At 43.1% G+C, this 18,338-nt stretch overlaps 1 protein-coding gene across 4 annotated transcripts; it reads right to left on the reverse strand.

The window, feature by feature from the left end:
• Positions 1-8,881: 8,881 nt before the first annotated feature.
• On the reverse strand, positions 8,882-18,079 carry LOC145452154 (RNA 3'-terminal phosphate cyclase-like). Of its 4 annotated transcripts, XM_080330377.1 has the most exons (8): positions 17,972-18,079; positions 17,721-17,910; positions 17,124-17,314; positions 12,878-13,291; positions 12,667-12,815; positions 11,346-11,464; positions 11,169-11,287; positions 8,882-9,415 (listed from the first exon to the last, which is right to left on the reverse strand). In XM_080330377.1, the coding sequence occupies exons 3-8, from the start codon at positions 17,295-17,297 to the stop codon at positions 9,023-9,025; spliced, it is 1,368 nt and encodes a 455-aa protein (XP_080186503.1). In that variant the 5' UTR covers positions 17,298-17,314; positions 17,721-17,910; positions 17,972-18,079; the 3' UTR covers positions 8,882-9,022. The 4 variants fall into 4 exon arrangements, with proteins under 4 accessions (XP_080186503.1, XP_080186505.1, XP_080186502.1 ...); XM_080330379.1 differs by having other exon boundaries at positions 17,124-17,299; positions 17,721-18,079; XM_080330376.1 differs by having other exon boundaries at positions 17,721-18,078.
• Positions 18,080-18,338: the final 259 nt, after the last annotated feature.

The following is an 18,338-nucleotide window of genomic DNA, read 5'->3' on the forward strand; positions in this document are numbered from 1 at the left end:
ACCGATAATTCACCGTATATGGCGGGGTTCAAGCGCCATGTGTTCTTGCAGTACTGCAGACCTGACATCGCTTTCGCATTGCGTGGACATTATAGAGATGATTTTGATACTATGTGTCAGCGCGCGGTTGAGCTGTATTGGGGGTCGAATCCCGGTAATAAATCCATTGAAACTAATGAAGTAAGTGTGGAAAAACAGGGAGATTTGCGCGCGGTTAGAGCTGAGGAAGATACGAAGTTTATCGAGTCGATAAATGAGCAACTTGCTAGGATGGAGAAGCAGATGGCGGAATTGAAATTGGCCGATGTTAAAGTGCAACCAAGTGATGATTGCAATAACTCTTTGAACCATTCTCCCATGACGCAGAATGGGGCTGAGTCAAACCGCGGAGGTATGCGATATTATCGGGGCGGCAACGTTGGTACCCGAGGTGGCAGTAATACTGGATGGGTATGCCAGAATCATCATCGATATGGTGATCGGAGCTTTTCATGCGATCGCGGATGTAAATATTTTGATCGTAGTTCATGACTACATGGCAGTGGCTTTCGTTCGAGTGTTCCAAGTATTAATTCTTTCGATTTTGAACATCTGGCTTATGCGTTTGATAAGTTAAATGGTTTGAATTTCTTGTGTGACAGTGGTTCCATGATTTCTAATTTACCAGCGAGTGAACATGTAATGCGGCATTATACACCGAAATGGCAATTTCGGGGAGCAAATGGCTCTGTGATTAATGCGTATGGCACTAAGACTTTGATGTTGCAGTTCGGTGATAATGAGCCACTTGAATGTCCTTTTGTGATAACGGAAGTGTCTAAGCCTATATTGGGTTGGAATTTCATGAAAAAGCATAAGTTAATTCTGGACCCGGAGCTTGATGAGCTCGCGACGCGTGACCGCAGTGTTGTTATTAAATTGTCTCAAGATAGATTTTCGTCTATTGTCGCGCATATTGATGCAAGTGAACGCACGCCGTACGCTGATTTACTTAAAGAGTTTCCGGAGATTTTGGTCCGGCAACCTGTGAAACGGCGAGATATGAAGCATGTCATGGGAATAAAAACGTTTGGGTATTTAAAGTCTCCAAAACCACGGTCGATCCCACCACAGTATTTGTTAGAGGTCCGGCGGCAGATTAAAGAAATGTTGGAGCGCGGTATAATTTCGAAATCGGATTCGAATTTTTGCTCGCCGATAGTGTGTGTTCCAAAGCAAAGTCACGTTGAGGGAAAACCTCCCGGTGTACGGTTGTGCATCGATTATCGGTATTTGAATTCACATGTGGTCCCTCAATGCTATCCATTGCCAAATATTGCATCGATGCGAACGCAAATGGCAGGGGCCAAAGTTTTTTCCACTCTCGATATAGCGAGCGCGTATCATAACATTGAAGTGGCAGAATCAGACCGCCATTTGACCGCGTTTTATGCGAAAGAAATCGGTAAATTTCAGTACAATGTCTGTCCATTCGGTTTTCGGTCCAGTGGAGATCAATGGTGTAAATTGGCTTATGAGTTGCTTGGTGACATTCCTAACACTTTTCTGTATTGTGATGATATTGTTGTAGCAACGCCGGACGAGAAGTCTCATTTGGAGACGTTGCGGGTAATTTTTGAGAAATTGAAGAGTGAGTCCCTTTCGTTGTCTATTGAGAAGTGTAAGTTCGGAGCAGAGTCAGTTCGATTTTTGGGGTTTTTGATAGACAAGGATGGCATCAGACCGGATCCCAGACGAGTTGAGGCGATTGTGAAATTTCCAGTGCCAAAGACTATTCGCGAGTTGAGGCGTATGATCGGCATGGTTAATTATTATTCGAGAAACATCAAGAATTGCTCAGCGATTATGCAGCCGCTCTACGATGTATTGAAGGGAACAAGTGCTCGAAGTAAGCTTAAATGGTCCAGTGAGGCGCAGAAGGCATTTGAGCAGATCAAGGCAGCTTTGATAGATACAGCGAGCTTGGCTTTTCCAACATTTCAAGGGCCTATACAGCTGGTGACGGACGCGAGTCAGGTTGCAGTGGGTGCAGTTATCAACGAGTACCAGAACGGCAGATATGTGCCCCTGGCTTTCTTCAGCAAGAGTTTAACTGCGTCTCAGCGAAAGTGGTCAGCGGTGAAGAGAGAGACATATGCTGTATTCATGGCTCTGCAGCATTTTCGAGATTTTTGCATGGGCAGGTCAGTGAGTTTGGTCACAGACTGTCAGGTGTTGGCCAAGATGATTATCAACCCAAAGGAGTGTGCTGATCCAGCCATGTTTCGGTTTCTTGAATACATTAATTACTTTGTAAATAAATCTACATGTATTCGCGGTATTTTCAATTCTGTTTCCGATTGTTTGTCTCGTGTCGAGATTAATGAATTTGTTGTGCCAGAGGGCTTGAAACCTGATTTTATAAAGCGTATTGCAGTGGCACAGAGGCAAGACAAGGAATTGGCAGAATTTCGTGAGCGTACTGTGAGTGAGACTGGTTTGAAGTTGAGAGAGTTGAAGTTGGTCGGGTGTGAGATGGGCGTGATCTGTCACGTCCCAGATGTAGACGCTAAATCACAGAAGTCGTCTGTAATTCCACGAGTGTGGGTTCCACGTCATATGAGGCGTGAGTTGTTTGAACATGTGCATTCGTTGTCGCATCCCGGTATTCGTGCGACGTTGGCATTCGCTAAACGGCATTACGTGTTCCCTGACATGGATCGTTGGTTACGAGAATCTGTGCGGGCGTGTCCGATGTGTAGCAAAAGCAAAATAATCCGTCATGTGCGTTCCGCTTTAAAACATGTGCCGCGCCGTAGTGATCGTAATGCCGACATTTCAATTGACATCGCTGGTCCGCTTCGTGAAACAGAGGATGGTAATCGATATTTTCTTATCATTGTTGATCGTGTCACCAATTACACTAATGCAGTCCCCATGAAAAGACAAGATACGGACACGGTGATCCGTGCTTTGATTGATGGTTTTGTAAAGGATCGTGGAGCACCTATGGTTATAAGGTCAGACCGGGGCTCAGTGTTTACTTCGTACGAATGGGAAAAATTCATGTCGGTCCTTGAATGTAAACATTCATTTTCGTTGGCACTTTCACCACAGCAGAATTCGATCTCCGAGACGGGGATTCGACGAATCAAACGCGGTTTGCGATGCGCGAATAATCCTGCGGCGTGGGATCGGTTATTACCTTTTGTGATTTTGTCATTAAATGCCTCGGTGCGCGAGGGGTATGATTATTCCGCGGCGGAAATGACGTATGGGGAAAATGTGCGGTTACCTGGAACCTACTTTGAATATGACCCGAATAAGTTCAAGAATAGTCAAGCAGAGGTGCTTTGTGATGTGCGCGAATTTTTCGAAAACTTGAATTTCAATAAGTCCAACATACGGACGAATGTCAATGCATATGTTCCGCCAGATCTCATGGTTTGTTCACATGTTTATGTAAAAAACGAGAGAGGTAAAAAGACCGCTTTTGATTTCTGGTATGTGGGTCCTTACAAGGTAATCGAGAGATCGAAATCGGGGAAGTCCTTCACTTTGTTGATTAAGGGGAAAGAGAAAATCGTGTCGATTGACAGACTGAAAGTGTGTTACTTTCCGCCATTTGATGTAGATAACGACGCGTTCGATGATTTCGTTCAGCAGTTTCCGCCCGTTGATGCGGACAAATCGGTACTAAACTCCGCGGCTAATCCGGTTGACGTAGGTGTAATTTCCTCCGGTAGTGAAGACAGCGAGAGCGACTGTCCGGGCAGTGTTAGTGACGCATCTGCAGAGCGTGTATCTGATTGCTTAACTGTTGATGTTGATCGCGTAATTCGTAGGCGTGAATCCCGCGTGCGCGATAATGCTAAGACCCAAATATCTCGTGATTGCAGAAATATCACCGAATCAAGTCCAAGATATACGTCCAGAGGGAGACGAATTGTTAGACCAAGACATTTGAATGATTACGTGTTGCATTCAATCGCGTAGAATAAAGATATGCGTGATGAAAATTGTGCCTTGTGCATTAATATGTTGCGTAAATACAGGATTGCTGCTTCTTCGATTGTTGAATCGCGTAGAGTAAAGATATGCGTAGTGAAAAGCGTGCTTTGTTCATTGATATATTATGAAAACGCAGGTTTGCTGCATCATGTTGACTCCCCGTTGTAGAATGTAAGGTGGGGTCACCGAAGCTCGTTGCTAAAGTGTTATATTGATTGAAATTAATTTATTTCGATAAGTGCTGGGAGGGCCACGAGGGCAAAATGTTAGTCTCGTGTAGGCCCGGTTATGTGCCACGGAACTGTGCGTCAAATTTTAAATGGTCACTGTATAATTGTGGATGTGTTGCCATAAGCCCTCTGTTGTTCTGATCAGACAACACGGATTTGGTATGAATGGTTGCTGTTCCCGCTGGACGGGTTGACAGTAATAATGAGAAAGTAGAAGAAGAAGTGATTGACGACAGTGAATAGCATGTTCTGTGGGTTTTGAGGCATGATTGCTGCAAGAATTATAGTGTTGACCTTGCATACACGTTGACGGCATTCGTCAGTGCACATAGACTTTTCTGCCTATGAATTGTATTGTAGTTACTTATTTGTTGATCTTTATTATTCATTTTCATTACTTTATGGTTTTGCATGCGAAGTAAACTTTAACCGTTGTCCCGCTTTTGTGCTATTGATATTTTAGTCCTGCATTTGTGTTTTATGATGGTATGTTATTGCAAGCAATGAGATCGTGATTGTCTCTATGGTATCGCTTTTGAGCTAATTTTTATGTTTCTTTTATTGTATTGATGATATCATGTTATTATTGCATGCGAAGTGACCTTTAATGTCGCTGATGGTACCGCTTTTGTGCTAGTTAATGTCTTTTATTTCTTTAGTTGTATTTGAACGCTGAATATGGTTGATTGGCGTTTCAGTTGCCTATAGGGCGTATTAGTGTGATTTCGTGTCATCCCGGGATGGTTAGGTAAAGTAGGGTTGCCGAATGCCACGCTTGGATGGTATTTCGTTTCATTAGTTTACTTTTGCCCCTGCATATAAAATTGTTTCCTGTCTTCAGTCCCTATGATTAGCCCCAGTCCATATGTTGTATGACCCTAGTTTGAGTTATTGACCAATATACTCGTTTTTTTTTACACCAAGTTATTTTGGTGGGAAGGGGGAACTTTTAACGGAGTATATTGGTATAACGCCATTTTAATAATATTCAATAGGGAGTGTTGTGGACTTACTTAATTCCCTGAAGTGAAAACCCGATAAGACCTTTGTGAGTCGTATATTCTGTCGTGTGAACGTAGATAACAATTTGGCATGTACTCTCTCGTGCCTATGAGAGAGGGTCATTCAATTCATGATGTTTCGCTGATTCGGAAGTCCGTTACTTTGTCGTACGTAATTCAATAAAGTTACAAGTCGTGGAGACGGAAACAAAATATATTCGTCAGTGTGATTCATCGAATACGTGTCAAATAGACAGGTCGTGGTACGTCAGCCAACAAGGCCGTACGGCGCGGTTACGCCGGTCCGTCCAACAGAAGAAACACGCAGCGAATTGTAAACGCAACCTTCTTGGAGTCAGATATACAATTATACAACTACAAACATTCGCTCTGCGTTAAAACTGGCAATACGGGGACGTTAATTGTATTGGGTTTTGTTTTATTGCTTTGTGCGACTAGTAAATCATCTGCAGTTGTGATAGGGGTAGAGCGTATAGATCTTTGCTCACATTGAATTTAGTACTGGGCCCAGTCTTTAACTTTAACATGAATGTATTCCGAACAAAGCAAGCCACATTTTATAAAGTTCATGTGAGGTTGCGGGTCACAGCACTGAACAGTATAATCGTCTATGATAGGCTACATGAAGAAATATTCTGAAGATTTAATTTTGTAGCTCTCAAATACAAATATATTGAGTTAATCATTTTGACCAAAAAGCTTCAAACCGTCTCGTACAACATAACATAACATGGTTGGGTTATATTTTTGATCTGAACAAGTCACACACAATGTACAATGCGATGTCATGAACAGATAGGTGGATGTCGAACGACACGCATCTGTAGCGATCCTTTACTCTAACATCCACCTCGGCCTAGATTGCCCGACGTCACACTTCTTTTCGATGTTGATCTCTTTGAAGCCGCGGCCCTTTTTACAAGTTCTTTCCATTCATTGTGAGTGCTTTCTTTCGTCGGGTCTTTGTCTGGGGTTTTTTGTCGCCTTAAGAACGGCAACGGCAGGGGATGAGGAGCCCAGATAAACCTCCGACGGGAACCGAACCCGGTCCGTCTTCTTGCTGGGCGCTTATCGTAACCACTACACTATCTCCCCCGCAAAGGACTCTCACCCACAAAGGACTCTCACTCTCAAAAGTGGTACCATAGTGGTGCAGTCCCTCATTCTTCGATTTCGTCACGTTGCGCGCTGCGGGATAAGATACCTCTAGTTCAAAATATTTTGTGGAAAATAACCCGAGCTGTCGTGACGGGTGTATTTTAACGGGGAATGGGCGATCTAAAATTACGCGCAATTGATTGTACATAATGTACATGAATGATAATAAACCACTGCATTTGTGGATACACATTGCAAACATTATCAGCACAGATTTCGCGCACAGCACGACGAAAAATTTCTAGATTTGACAGAGTTTGTCGAATGGTAATTTGCAATGAGAACTCAGGGATATACAGAACTATTGTTATACCATATAATCATATGTCCCTACTACTCCCTCTACTGCGATACCATCTCCTTCAGCGCTCCCCTGAGCGTTTCCGCCCCCCCTCTTCAAAATCCAAATCGTCTCCTGTGGGGCACTGACGACCAGGTCAAGAAACACTGGTTTAAATCCCTCTTGGTTTTAAATGAAACCCTAGATACGACTTAACTATGTCATTTAAAATCGTAGTATAATCCGGGATATTGCCGTTGTTTAAACTTGGAAGTTTCAGCACACATTAAACTCATTCCGAGAAATTTCATTTCTCTCAGGCGACTTCGCGCTGCCTTAAGATGCTTTCACGCCCCCAGTTTGAGAAACACTGTTTTCTATTATCTTAACGTTTCATCCACTATGCATGTCTCCTCTCTACATCGCATGAGCCCAGATAAATGTCTGATTTCAATAACTACGCCAAGTCGTGTCGACACCTTCCTATCATTCAAATGTATCGCAATCTTGTGGTAATTAATACAACTGATCAATCTGTAATATCTCGAGAATTCAGTAATTCCAATCTAATCTGGGAAAAACGATTTAGCTATAACCACAAGTTATAATTCTAATGTAATTTGGAAAAAAGAACTGGAGCTATAACTCTTTTTTCTAAACTAATTCGGAAAAGCTAAAAATTTTATTAATTGTCAGACTGTCCAACTCTGCAAACAAGCCCGGCCCTCCGAATGAGATTATAAGCACCGTCGTGTCGTAACAAGCATCGTGCGCCTTTGTATTTCATATCATGAAAGAAAATAGAACAAAAAGAAACTTATCAACGGTACACTTAAACTTTACGCAAATGACAACCGGCGAATAGCGGACGAAAACAGATACATACATACATACATACCGAGCGACGCGAGGTACAAAGCATCGACACCGTCGCAGCCCTCCAACAACAGATGCTCAACGCGGGTCCGAATCGGACCCCGCGCTGAGGAAACTTTTGCATAATCTGACAAGTACCACCCCATACGTACGATTTGCACATAACGAATAAATGCGTAACTAAAATAAAGGAATACTTCAACAGACCGCGGTCTGCTACAACGTAAGAACGAGTGAACGCGTCAAGAACTAATAAACGGCAACATAAATAATTATAGGTCGATATACTTCATCGCTAACGGACTAGCTCCGACTGGCGGTCAAGCGTCCAAAAAAACGTCACATAAAACGCGAGCTTAACCGCTCATTAAAACGGCCGAGTACAAAACGTGCGCTTGCTTATCCAATACGCGCGAGACCAGTTACAAACAGTCGACTATACCCACGAAAACAACACCTTCACTCATTCGAAATGGAACTTACACTCTCCCGACACCAACACTGAACACCGCGCCATCACCACCGGAGAAAAATCGCAATAAGAATACGGTAAAAGGTAGATAGTGGCAAAGTGAGATGATCAATTAGTAAAAGACACAGGGGGACGATACGCAAATAGTTTACCCGGTACACATTGTATGACAAGACGTTGAGGGCGGGATGCATGGTATTTAAAAAGGTACTTAGAAAATTAGACGACCTCTCAAATAGTTTATCCGCTACAGAATGTATGTAAAACGGCACTTAGAAAACGCTGCAAGCTTCAAAACCTCGCGAGAGTACTACATCCGCCGACACAGTTTATGAAAGAACAGCAACGAGAAATTCGCTTCGACAGCTTCACATTGGAAGTCGGTATACCATTACCGCGTCGCCTCGGAACGCTTCTCAATACAGTGCCAGAGGCATTACTATTATTACACAGCGATACACAGTAACATCACCAAGAACGTCCAATATACTTCTCACCGAAAAGAACAGCTCGCCAGTCAACGAGTCCGACGCTACAGTGTTCGCAGGTATGCAAGCGTGCGACACAATATCATGAGAGACACTTGAGCATGCGACACTGGAACACTAGGGTAAATTTCGGGGTTAGGCTGTGGTGAGTTTTGGGGCGGTCGACTTGGGCATGCCGCATTTGACCATCCGGGTCAAAGTTAGTACAGGGGGGGGGGGGGTAATTTCAGGGATAGTTGTGGTGTGTGTGCCATTCGGGCATGCGCCAGTAGAGATTAGGATCAAATTTAGCGCTGGGTAAGGGTTAATTTGAGTTGAGCCACCTGAACATTAGTGTTAAAGTTAGGGTCAGGGCTATAGTAACACTTTTGAGCAGGTTGGTCAAATACGGTGTATGGCAAGGCTAAATTTCAAAAGTTCGGGTTAGTTTCGGGATTCTGAACTCGCATGCCCAAGTTTCATCTTCATTTATGTCGCATGCTCAACCGTTCACGAGCACCCGGGCCCTAAAAGTGCGGGTTGCGGTGCCCCACTCCCTCGCACTCGATAATGTAGCTCTCGGTAGACGGCGGAGAGGCCTGCACCACGCTAAACTGCGCGCTGGTCATCATCTGCGCGATGTGCATGGCGGTCTGCGTGTGCAGGGTAATCGGGCCGGTCTTCATCCGCGATCGGCCTGCGGCCAGCGCCATGAATATGATCAGCTGGTCCTGAAGGTACTCGTCGACGCAGCAACCGAACGAGAGGTTGCGCAGGAGCATTTCGGCCGCGTCCGCGCCAACCTGTTCGGCCTGGATGCCTTTCCGACCCAGGGACGAACCAGCCAGGCGGCAGCCGGTGGTGGTCTCCGCCACGACGATGATTCCGGTGCCGTTGCCAATGACCGCATTTTTCGGTTCCTACAAGGAAAGAATATGTTAAAGTTGGACATCAATGCTCGACCAATGCCTGCGACAGATGACGAGTCAACATGGCAAATTCACACCGGGACATGGCCCAGAATCAAAGCAACCTAGGAAATACGTTTTGGTAAAATATCAGCAGTTTAGCGGGGATGCTCATGAACAGATTTATCATCGATTGGAAAACATAGTTCTTTCACATTCGAAAAATGAGTATCTCTGGTCATGTCATCTGTCTGGAGGCTCTATAATTCACGTTTTGCGGAAGGGACTGTTACTGCACACTCAATTAATTCCTAATGCCATAGCATGAAAATTAGCCATACTGACAACACACACAAAGCTGTCAAAAACAGAGACTGTCTACGTTGCCAAAAGATTTGTACAAGTAAGGATTTGTTGCTATGGGAAAACTCAAGTCCATTGAGAACAAATATCTAACTACCAATAAGTAGAACAGCTATGACACGGTAACGACCGAAAGGCCAGATCCGGATAACTCGCAGATATTTAAGATAATTCCAAACTAGAGAAGAATTTATCCTACTTTTCAGACACGGATTAAGCATTGCGAGGAGTGGAATATTGAGGCAAATATGCAATACAAATATTCGTAAACGACAGGGCAGTCGAACGCATGTATACATCAGGGTCATGGTTGTAACCAAGTCAGAAAGCTTCGAGTCACAAGTCATCTCACTTTTATAGTTTTGACTCGAGTCAGGTTGAGGGTCGAGTCCAAGTCCGGGTCATGGCATTATGAACCGAGTCCGAGTCTAAGTCATTGTGATGATGACTGCTAAGTTTCCAGTTAATGCCATGTTAAACCTGCTTTTCATAACTCTTTGATGATATCGAATGGTTCGCATTTATGAATATAAAGTATCCTCAATTTGAACAGTTTCTAGTCGCATTTTCAGGTTACAGTACCAATAGACGAAACTCCGATTGGTTGGTTACTTTACTATTTTTCGAAATTACAATGAAATGTCGTTCGTGGTCGTCCGAGTATCGAATCATATGACTTGGTCCGAGTCATGCGCAATGACTCGAGTCCAAGTCGAGTCAATACGCAGATTGACTCGAGTCGAGTCATTTCAAAATTTCAAGAAAATAACTTGAGTCAAGTTGAGTCATCAGAAAATCGCGACTGAAGTCATTACAATCCTGGTATACATCGACCAAATGTATCAAATGGATATCGCCGTAAAACATAGTGCAGTGATAGGGAAGGTGCAGATCACCTCATCTTTTAATGTGTCCCCAATGCCGTGTGTTTATCATGCCTTCAGCCCTACACTCGACACAATTCCATTTAAGTACAAAACATAGCAAGAGCATGTTTGTATCAGTGGTTCAGGGAAATGAGTTCGACTTGTTGGCAATCAATTACTCCCATTTAACTTGATGACGTCTGTACTTACTGCCACAGATTTGAATATTTGCTATATTTTGATGCAGTTCTACTGGTAATATAGCTGCTGGATTTCCCATCGTTGCAGTTGAAAAACATTCAACATGCGATGTTGGATAGTGCTATATGATGTTAGTTTCAACGAGATTGTAAAGGTGCAATCGTTTAGATTGTTCGCTGCATAGTTCCTTAAAATCAATTCATGGATTTTGCTGTCTGGACAAATAGAGAGATATAGTGGAGGAAAATAGGGAAAGGCCTCAAATGCTATGCAATACATGTGGCCATGGGCATAATTGATGAGTTTCCTGACAGTGAATCCACTATTTATTGTACCTGAATCGCTTGAATATTAATTGGAACCTCTCGATACGTCCTCCACAAGACCGAAGTGGCACTTTTCGCCATTTGTTGAGCTATTTTGAACGGTATCACACCGGCCACAAACGCACGTCCTGTGAACAACACCAGATTCGTCGAGGGCACAATGGACCAAACAGAGTAAGCACAAACCTGTTATCCTCTTGATCGTGCCAAAGTTCGTCAAGTCTACAGCTCGCAACTGTCGAACGGGCGACGTTTGCACTGTGATTTCGCCACCACCTCGTGGAAAATACCCACGCATTGATATCCTAAACGGAAATTGAAAATTTAGACTCAGCACACAATAAGATCAGAGCCTTTTGATGGATTTGTGAATAGCTGACAAGCTGCCATCGCAAATAATTCAACAAGGAATGCACAAAAGCATCAATTAGATGCAATACGAGAAATGCAGTTCATAAAAGAATGATAAAATGATTTGAATATTAATAGGGAGATATGCTTGGTATATGGTTACAATAATTGCGACAATAAGTTGCAGTGAAATGTTCTGTTGACCAGTGAGTCTACAGAAGCTATTAGGAGTAGGGCTGGGCACAATGATTCGAGTACTCGAATCTGAATCGAGTAATAATTTTAATGATTCGAGTCGAGTAGCAAAATACGATTTTTTCGAGTACTGAAATTATACGCTTCTCGCCACCGAAAGTAAATTTATCAACGAGAATTATAGTTTTGATACTCATTTTCACTGTTGAAGACTTGAAACCTAGATTGGCGGTATCGTAACATACAAAACATATAGTACAAAGCTACGAAGGTTACTGGACGTAGCACATTTCCGAAGTCATTATCATCCCACAACATTGTCACCAAGAGCAATGAATTCCGTATGGTCGAAAAATACCAAAGTATCATTTATGAGATGGATAGCAGGCATTATATTCTTTGTCGTGGCATAAACGGTACATATTTGAACTTCGACGTACTACATTATGTTATGACGTCATAATGAGTGATACTCGATTACTCGACTCGAAGCATATTACCTGATTCAGATTCGAATCACCCAGGTACTCGAATTTGCCCAGCCCTAATTAGGAGTCCATTGTTGGCAGCGCTGCCCGTCAAGTTTTGACTGTCATATTCAGAGCTAAGTAGCAACGGGTATTTTCACAATCACTGCAACTACCAAGTCCCTTGTGACTACATATCCTACAGCTGTAAATCTGTATAATTGCCAACAACGACTTTGGCATATGATGCTGCTCATTTAACCGGAATTACACTAATCATACACCTAGCATGCTGTATTGTTGTTGGAGGGGCTTTTGACACAGCAAGGTACTGAGCTTCATGGCTAAAAACACCCTGGATTTAGTTAACCATCTACACCGCAGAACCTTTTGCATACTAGCAGTGGCTTTTCAAGAGCATGAAGTTATATCTTGAACCGACCGACTCAAAATACAACGCTATCGAAGCACAAAAAGAAACAATTTCACATTACTTGCAATCCATCTTAACCCCGAAAGCTTCCAATATCGGCCTCAGAACGTTAGTCGTGTAATCTACTTGAGGAGCCATTTCCGCGTTCGTACCACCACGTAGTGTTAAATGTGACGTTCCCGGCGTAAACATAAGACAAGGCAGTGCGACCTGGCAACATCATCAAATTGTTTAGTGATACGCCGGATGTCAACACTTTGTCAAGATATCACCTGTAACAGAAGGCTGACTGCTCCGGCCGTCCCGGTGTCTGCCAAAAACGTACCCCCTTGCACCATGCCAGGGATAAAGGTAACATGCTGAGCCCCAACTTGATCCCCGGTCAGCTGTCCGGAGCAGATGTCCCTAACAAGTTGCATCCCTGTCATGTGCTGTGGTCGGAGCCCCGGGTTAGTGCGGTTCGCTCGGATGCGGCTTATTGAGATGGGTTTGTGTAATATGGAGCACAGCGCCACCGCAATACGAAGGATCTGGCCGCCTCCTTCCATTACCCCACCGTCGATTTCTGTCACTTCTGCGGACTCCGCCTCGTCGGAATTTGTGGTCCATTTGTTGTATCCGTTCGTGAAAGACATGACAGGTGCCACGGCCATGCCACCGCCGAAGTTTCTTGAGAGGTCGCAGCCCTGTTTAGAGAATGATGAAACTCAAAGCCCTGCCCTGATCGAAGAGTAGGAATCCACAATTCCTCACTAGTAACTCAGACCATGAATAGCCCATTACGGGAATGACGAATTGACAGCAAAAATTATTGGTACATAGACTGATAGGGCTGAACAGAGCCGAGTGCCTGGGTGGTTCGATTCCGAGTTGAGTAGTGAGAGGATTCATTAAGTACTGAAATATACAGTCATCGTTGATAAAATACTACTCTTGGTGTAAAGGCGTATGATTTTGTTACGTGACAAAAATCAACTATCACTGCTGAACCCGGATCATTAGTATTGATAGGCCTACTTTGATACCTTGATACCTCAACTCAGATACCTTGTGTCTAACCCAAATCGGTAATGGTCTACGTTTTAACAGAATTGTGAACAAGGACTGTTCAAGTCAAATGAATTACTGATCACCAGCATAGCATAGATAGTGGTGCGACTTCCCCTTGAATTATACAACGGCCGATAGACTAGTACATGGCAATATGCACCGACAGTGCATGAGCACCTCTCGGTCACACAGAAGGAAGTTTAGATAAGGGCGTAGGACAGTCAATGATAGTATTGACCTATGATTATTCCATCGCTTTGTTTTGCAAAATTAATTCCACTGCGATTCATTTTGAAAGTCATTGACGGTGATTGTTGCCTACAGTGCTGACACAGTCTCTGCGCACAGAAAATCCCAAGTGATGACCTTTTTTTAGTCATTACGCTCTGTTGTCGAAGGGACCGCACAGTGAGTTGGTGAGTGCGCGCATTGGTAGGCAAATGAAAATTTCAGGTTACTACCGTACGAGAAAAGACATTGCTGTAATAATTTTTCTTTTTCATGAGAAACACGTGTAACCGGGTATATTCAAGAAAAAGATAATTACGAAAATCGCCTGGAAACTTATCACCTACTATATAAATACTTCTTGTATGAAAAATAAATCAATATGGGACAGCACTCGGCAGACAGTCAGCAGACATGAGACCAGCACCGTAACTGCCGCACCCCAAACCCCCCAATTGGGGGGGCCCGAGCTCGATGGGGGGCCCAAAATTATTTCCTGAATTAGCATAAATCATAGAGTATTTTTTGAAAATTTATGCAATTTTTTCAAAATTTTCTCGCGTTGCGCGCGAATTCACGTAGCCGGTTATCTTTCTTATCGGGTATTGGGCCATTACCAAGCCGTGTTATTTTTGGCATTTCAGGAGCCAGATGCCAAAACTGCCAAAAATAAAAATTTGAAAATGCCAAAAATAAGCAATTTTTGGCATATGCCAAAAATACCACGGCCTGCCAAATAGTGTATTTCGTTCATGGTGTTGTGTTAACTGGACCGCGTTACAAGCGAGAAGAGCGTTTGTGAAAGGCAGGTTTCTTAATCTGGGTCCAGCCCACCCATTAGGGGTGAAGGCATGGTGTCCTAAATGGTGTGGGCACAGCGTGATTGAACGGCTGACTGCATTTGGTTTACGTCATACTTTCCATTTGTCCAAAAGCAATTTTACGACCATTTTTGACCGGCTTGTCGAGCACTAAACTTGACAAACCGGGTATCAATGAGAAGCTGCCGCAGTACTGATTATTAAAATATAAATTATATTCTGCTCATGGAGCTGGAACCCCCAAAATCAACAACGATTTTTGCATTGTAATCGAGTTGAACATTGTGACGCAACATATTGTCTGGCTATTTCTGAGCTGCATAGTCTCGTTTTGCCAGACAGTCTTGTTGCGTCAATGTTCTTAAACAAGCTAACCTTCCCAGGACTCTTCCATGCGAGTTGGTAATATTAAAGCCACCTGAAGTGACAAAAGTCCTCCGAAAATATATCGGTAGACTGAAGGAGAAATGATAGTCGGGCTACTAAATAGAATGTGTTGAGAGACAACACAGGAAACTCCTGGAAAAGGATCGGCAAGAAAATTCTTTCCGCGATGAGATCGATGGCACTGGCGAAGTGATCTCTTTTCATGATGCATGGAAGCCGGTTCGGCCCTCCAAAGATTTTGAAGCTCTGAAAACCTTTTGTGGATGACTGCAACATTCTTTCCTTCAATGGCTACTGTTGAAGCCGATATTTCCAAGATTCGCTGGGCGAGAAATGAATTTAGGAGAAACTTAGCTGATCTGAGTTTGGAAGCACTGTTACAGTGCTAACGATTTAAGTCTATTCAACACCTGTAACAATCAGCTGTTGAGCGTGTTTGTTAGGCTTTTCGTTCTTTTTTTTTTTGCTTATTGGCACCGAGTCCGATGGATACTGCACATTTTGTGGTTTCGTTTGATATTATTACCCTATGAAATCGTTAAGTTTTTTCTTATTATTATTGCTTGTTGGCACTGATTATACGTGGATGCTGCACATTTTGTGGTGTCTTTTGACAAACTAGCCCAAATAAAGCGTTTTTGTGACTAATTCGAGGCTGAAACTATCTATCTAGAGGACGATGCCAAAACTGCCAAAAATAAAAATCGAAAAATGCCAAAAATAAGTTATTTTTGGCAGTTTTGGCATATGCTAAAAATAACACGGCCTGGCCATTACCGCGCGACGACCCACCAAGACATACAATCAAGTTTTAGGCCATATAACATGCGACTCCAAGAAGTGTGCCAGAACGTTTGACAGCGAGAAAAGCTTGGCCGAAAAGGTCTATGCCCTTATGCAGATCAAAGACTTCGCTATATATACAAAATACATATAGGTTTAATTGTCCATAGGCGCCTAAATGACTGGCGCCGAATATTCCTGTCTTTGCAATCTGAACCTCACAAGACAAATACCATCCCGCTGGGAAAAATTTATGCCAGTGAAGAAATACCAATTTGAAATCGTGTGCTTCTCTTAGTTTAGAAGCCTACGTTTGGGCGGTTCTATATTTTTTGATATAGCAGACTGGAAGTCACGAAATAACATCATGTAACGAAGTCATATCAACGGTTCCGCCCGCCCGAAGATGTTTAATCATTAGTTACGGGCCCTCCCGTTTTCAAGACACTTCACTCAGCTCTACCGGTAAATCTAATTACGTGAGTAGAGAGGACAATAAATTGATGGCATATTATATATGCAGTCGCCGATCTGATTTACCGATTTTATCATAAATTATCGAAAATTTTCGCGCTTCGCGCTGGCTCTCAGTACAGTACGGGTAATTTCGTGACAAACGGGAACAACGTGATGGGGGGGGGGGGGGCGTTTTATCACCTTATGTGAACCCAAGACCCACGTTTTTGGGGGCCTGACGAGGTGCTGTTTCGTTCCTGCCAACGGGTAGACGCCCGAAGATGTTCAATTATTATTGAGTGGTCCTACCTTTTCAAACACACCTCACTCATCTCTACCGGCAAATCTGATTACGTGAGCAGAGAGAAGATAAAAATTGATAACAATGTATGCAATTCCCGATCATACTGACCGATGAAATCATGAATACTAGAAATTCTGTGCGCTTCGCGCGCTTAGGCGACAAAAGCTGATCCACTAAAGAAAATCCCAATGAATATGATGAATAGTGGTAAACAGTGTATCGCCGGAGGGGGGAAGCCCCCCAGACGTTCGGTCTACAACACTATGGGGGGCCCAAGACCAAAATTTTTTGGGGGGGCCTGACGAAGTGCTGTTACGGTCCTGCATGAGACAGTTATGCAAAAGAAGTTACGCGATCTGCCAATTTGACTTCATATCCATTGTTTCAAGTCTTGGCACATTCAGATAAAGTTTGAAGATTATTAAATCTATTTTAATAGTTATTTTCAACTCAACTAGGGCTCATATGTTATTAATTCATATATCCTACCAGTGATCCCATGGAATTTCCGGCCAGGCCAGAGCCACTCTGACAAAATTGTGACACATTGGTTGTGGTTTGTGCTGGTTGCTTCACACTTGTGGCACGACTGTGCATCCCAGATTCCTCAAATCCATTGAACATTGCAGCATTATTCTTCGAGAGTCTGTTATGATTCTCCATATCTGTATCAAGCAAAGCTTGATAATCAAATGGTTTAAATACAACTTGTCAATAAAACTATTGCATAGCTTCTGATAGAAAGTCTTGAGAATAAGGATCAATTTTATGATGAATCATCGCTATGCGGCCTATACAATGTTGGCTCTGCAGTTGCACCCCTCCGACTCTAATAAAACCCGGTAAGTTAACCAACATTAGATACGGGCCACCGATTAAATAATCGGCAACAAACGATAGCAAAATAGCCACGACATTATTCATTCATGATAGAATTCTACTGCAATTAGTGCAATACGTGACCGATCAGCGATCACACGGACCATGTCAACAAACATAGCATGTTTACCACATCACAAGTGGCCGGTATATGCGTCCACTACGAGTCAGCCTACCGTAAGATTGTAAATACAAATTTCGGCTTACCTGAACTTCAACTAGCAACAAGATGTCTAAATCCTATTGAAAAATATCGCCGTCTTCAACAAATTGCAATCAGAGACAAGATTACTGAGCAAATAATTCGACTTTCGCAGCAGACACGCTTGTCGCGATGGACTAGCTTCTTGAAATACGCAAGGCCAATCAAGGTCTCCGACTCGTAATCAACGTGTATCTAATCATTAGAAATGAGCAATTTAGACATACATAGTCAGTGAAAACAATACATAGGCTACCTTACGCACTGACTGACTCGGATTCGGAAAGACGATTCCGCCGTTCTCTCTGCAGCGGAAGCGCCGTTTGAGCTGTGCTTGGTCTTGCAGACGAGACTCATTATGGCATCACTAAGTCGCATGACAAATTACTATTCATCTAAAGTGATGCAACAGTTATTAACAAAATTTACCATTTATTCAAAGTGCATTCACGTTCATTGTTTTGTCAAATATTGTTGGCGACGTATGTTGTGGTCAAACTACATCTTTCTGTTACCGGCTATCCGACAGTCGTCGAGCATGTCTTTCCTGTCCATTGTCCAATGTCCACATTCAAGTCCATACAAGCGATTTCTACATAGTGAATATACTAGTCAGCCCTCAA

The sequence above is a fragment of the Botryllus schlosseri genome, chromosome 12 (assembly GCF_051294905.1).
Source record: "Botryllus schlosseri isolate E-star chromosome 12, Bs_hap1, whole genome shotgun sequence".
Classification (NCBI taxonomy): Eukaryota; Metazoa; Chordata; class Ascidiacea; order Stolidobranchia; family Styelidae; genus Botryllus; species Botryllus schlosseri.

Coding starts and splice junctions, on each gene's coding strand:
- LOC145452154 (XM_080330377.1), bottom strand. CDS start 17,297: ATGGAGAATCATAACAGACTCTCGAAGAATAATGCTGCAATGTTCAAT. Junction 11,465..12,666: donor GGGGTTAAGATGGATTGCAA/GTAATGTGAAAT, acceptor ATTTCCGTTTAG/GATATCAATGCGTGGGTATT. Junction 11,288..11,345: donor CACGATCAAGAGGATAACAG/GTTTGTGCTTAC, acceptor TGTTGTTCACAG/GACGTGCGTTTGTGGCCGGT.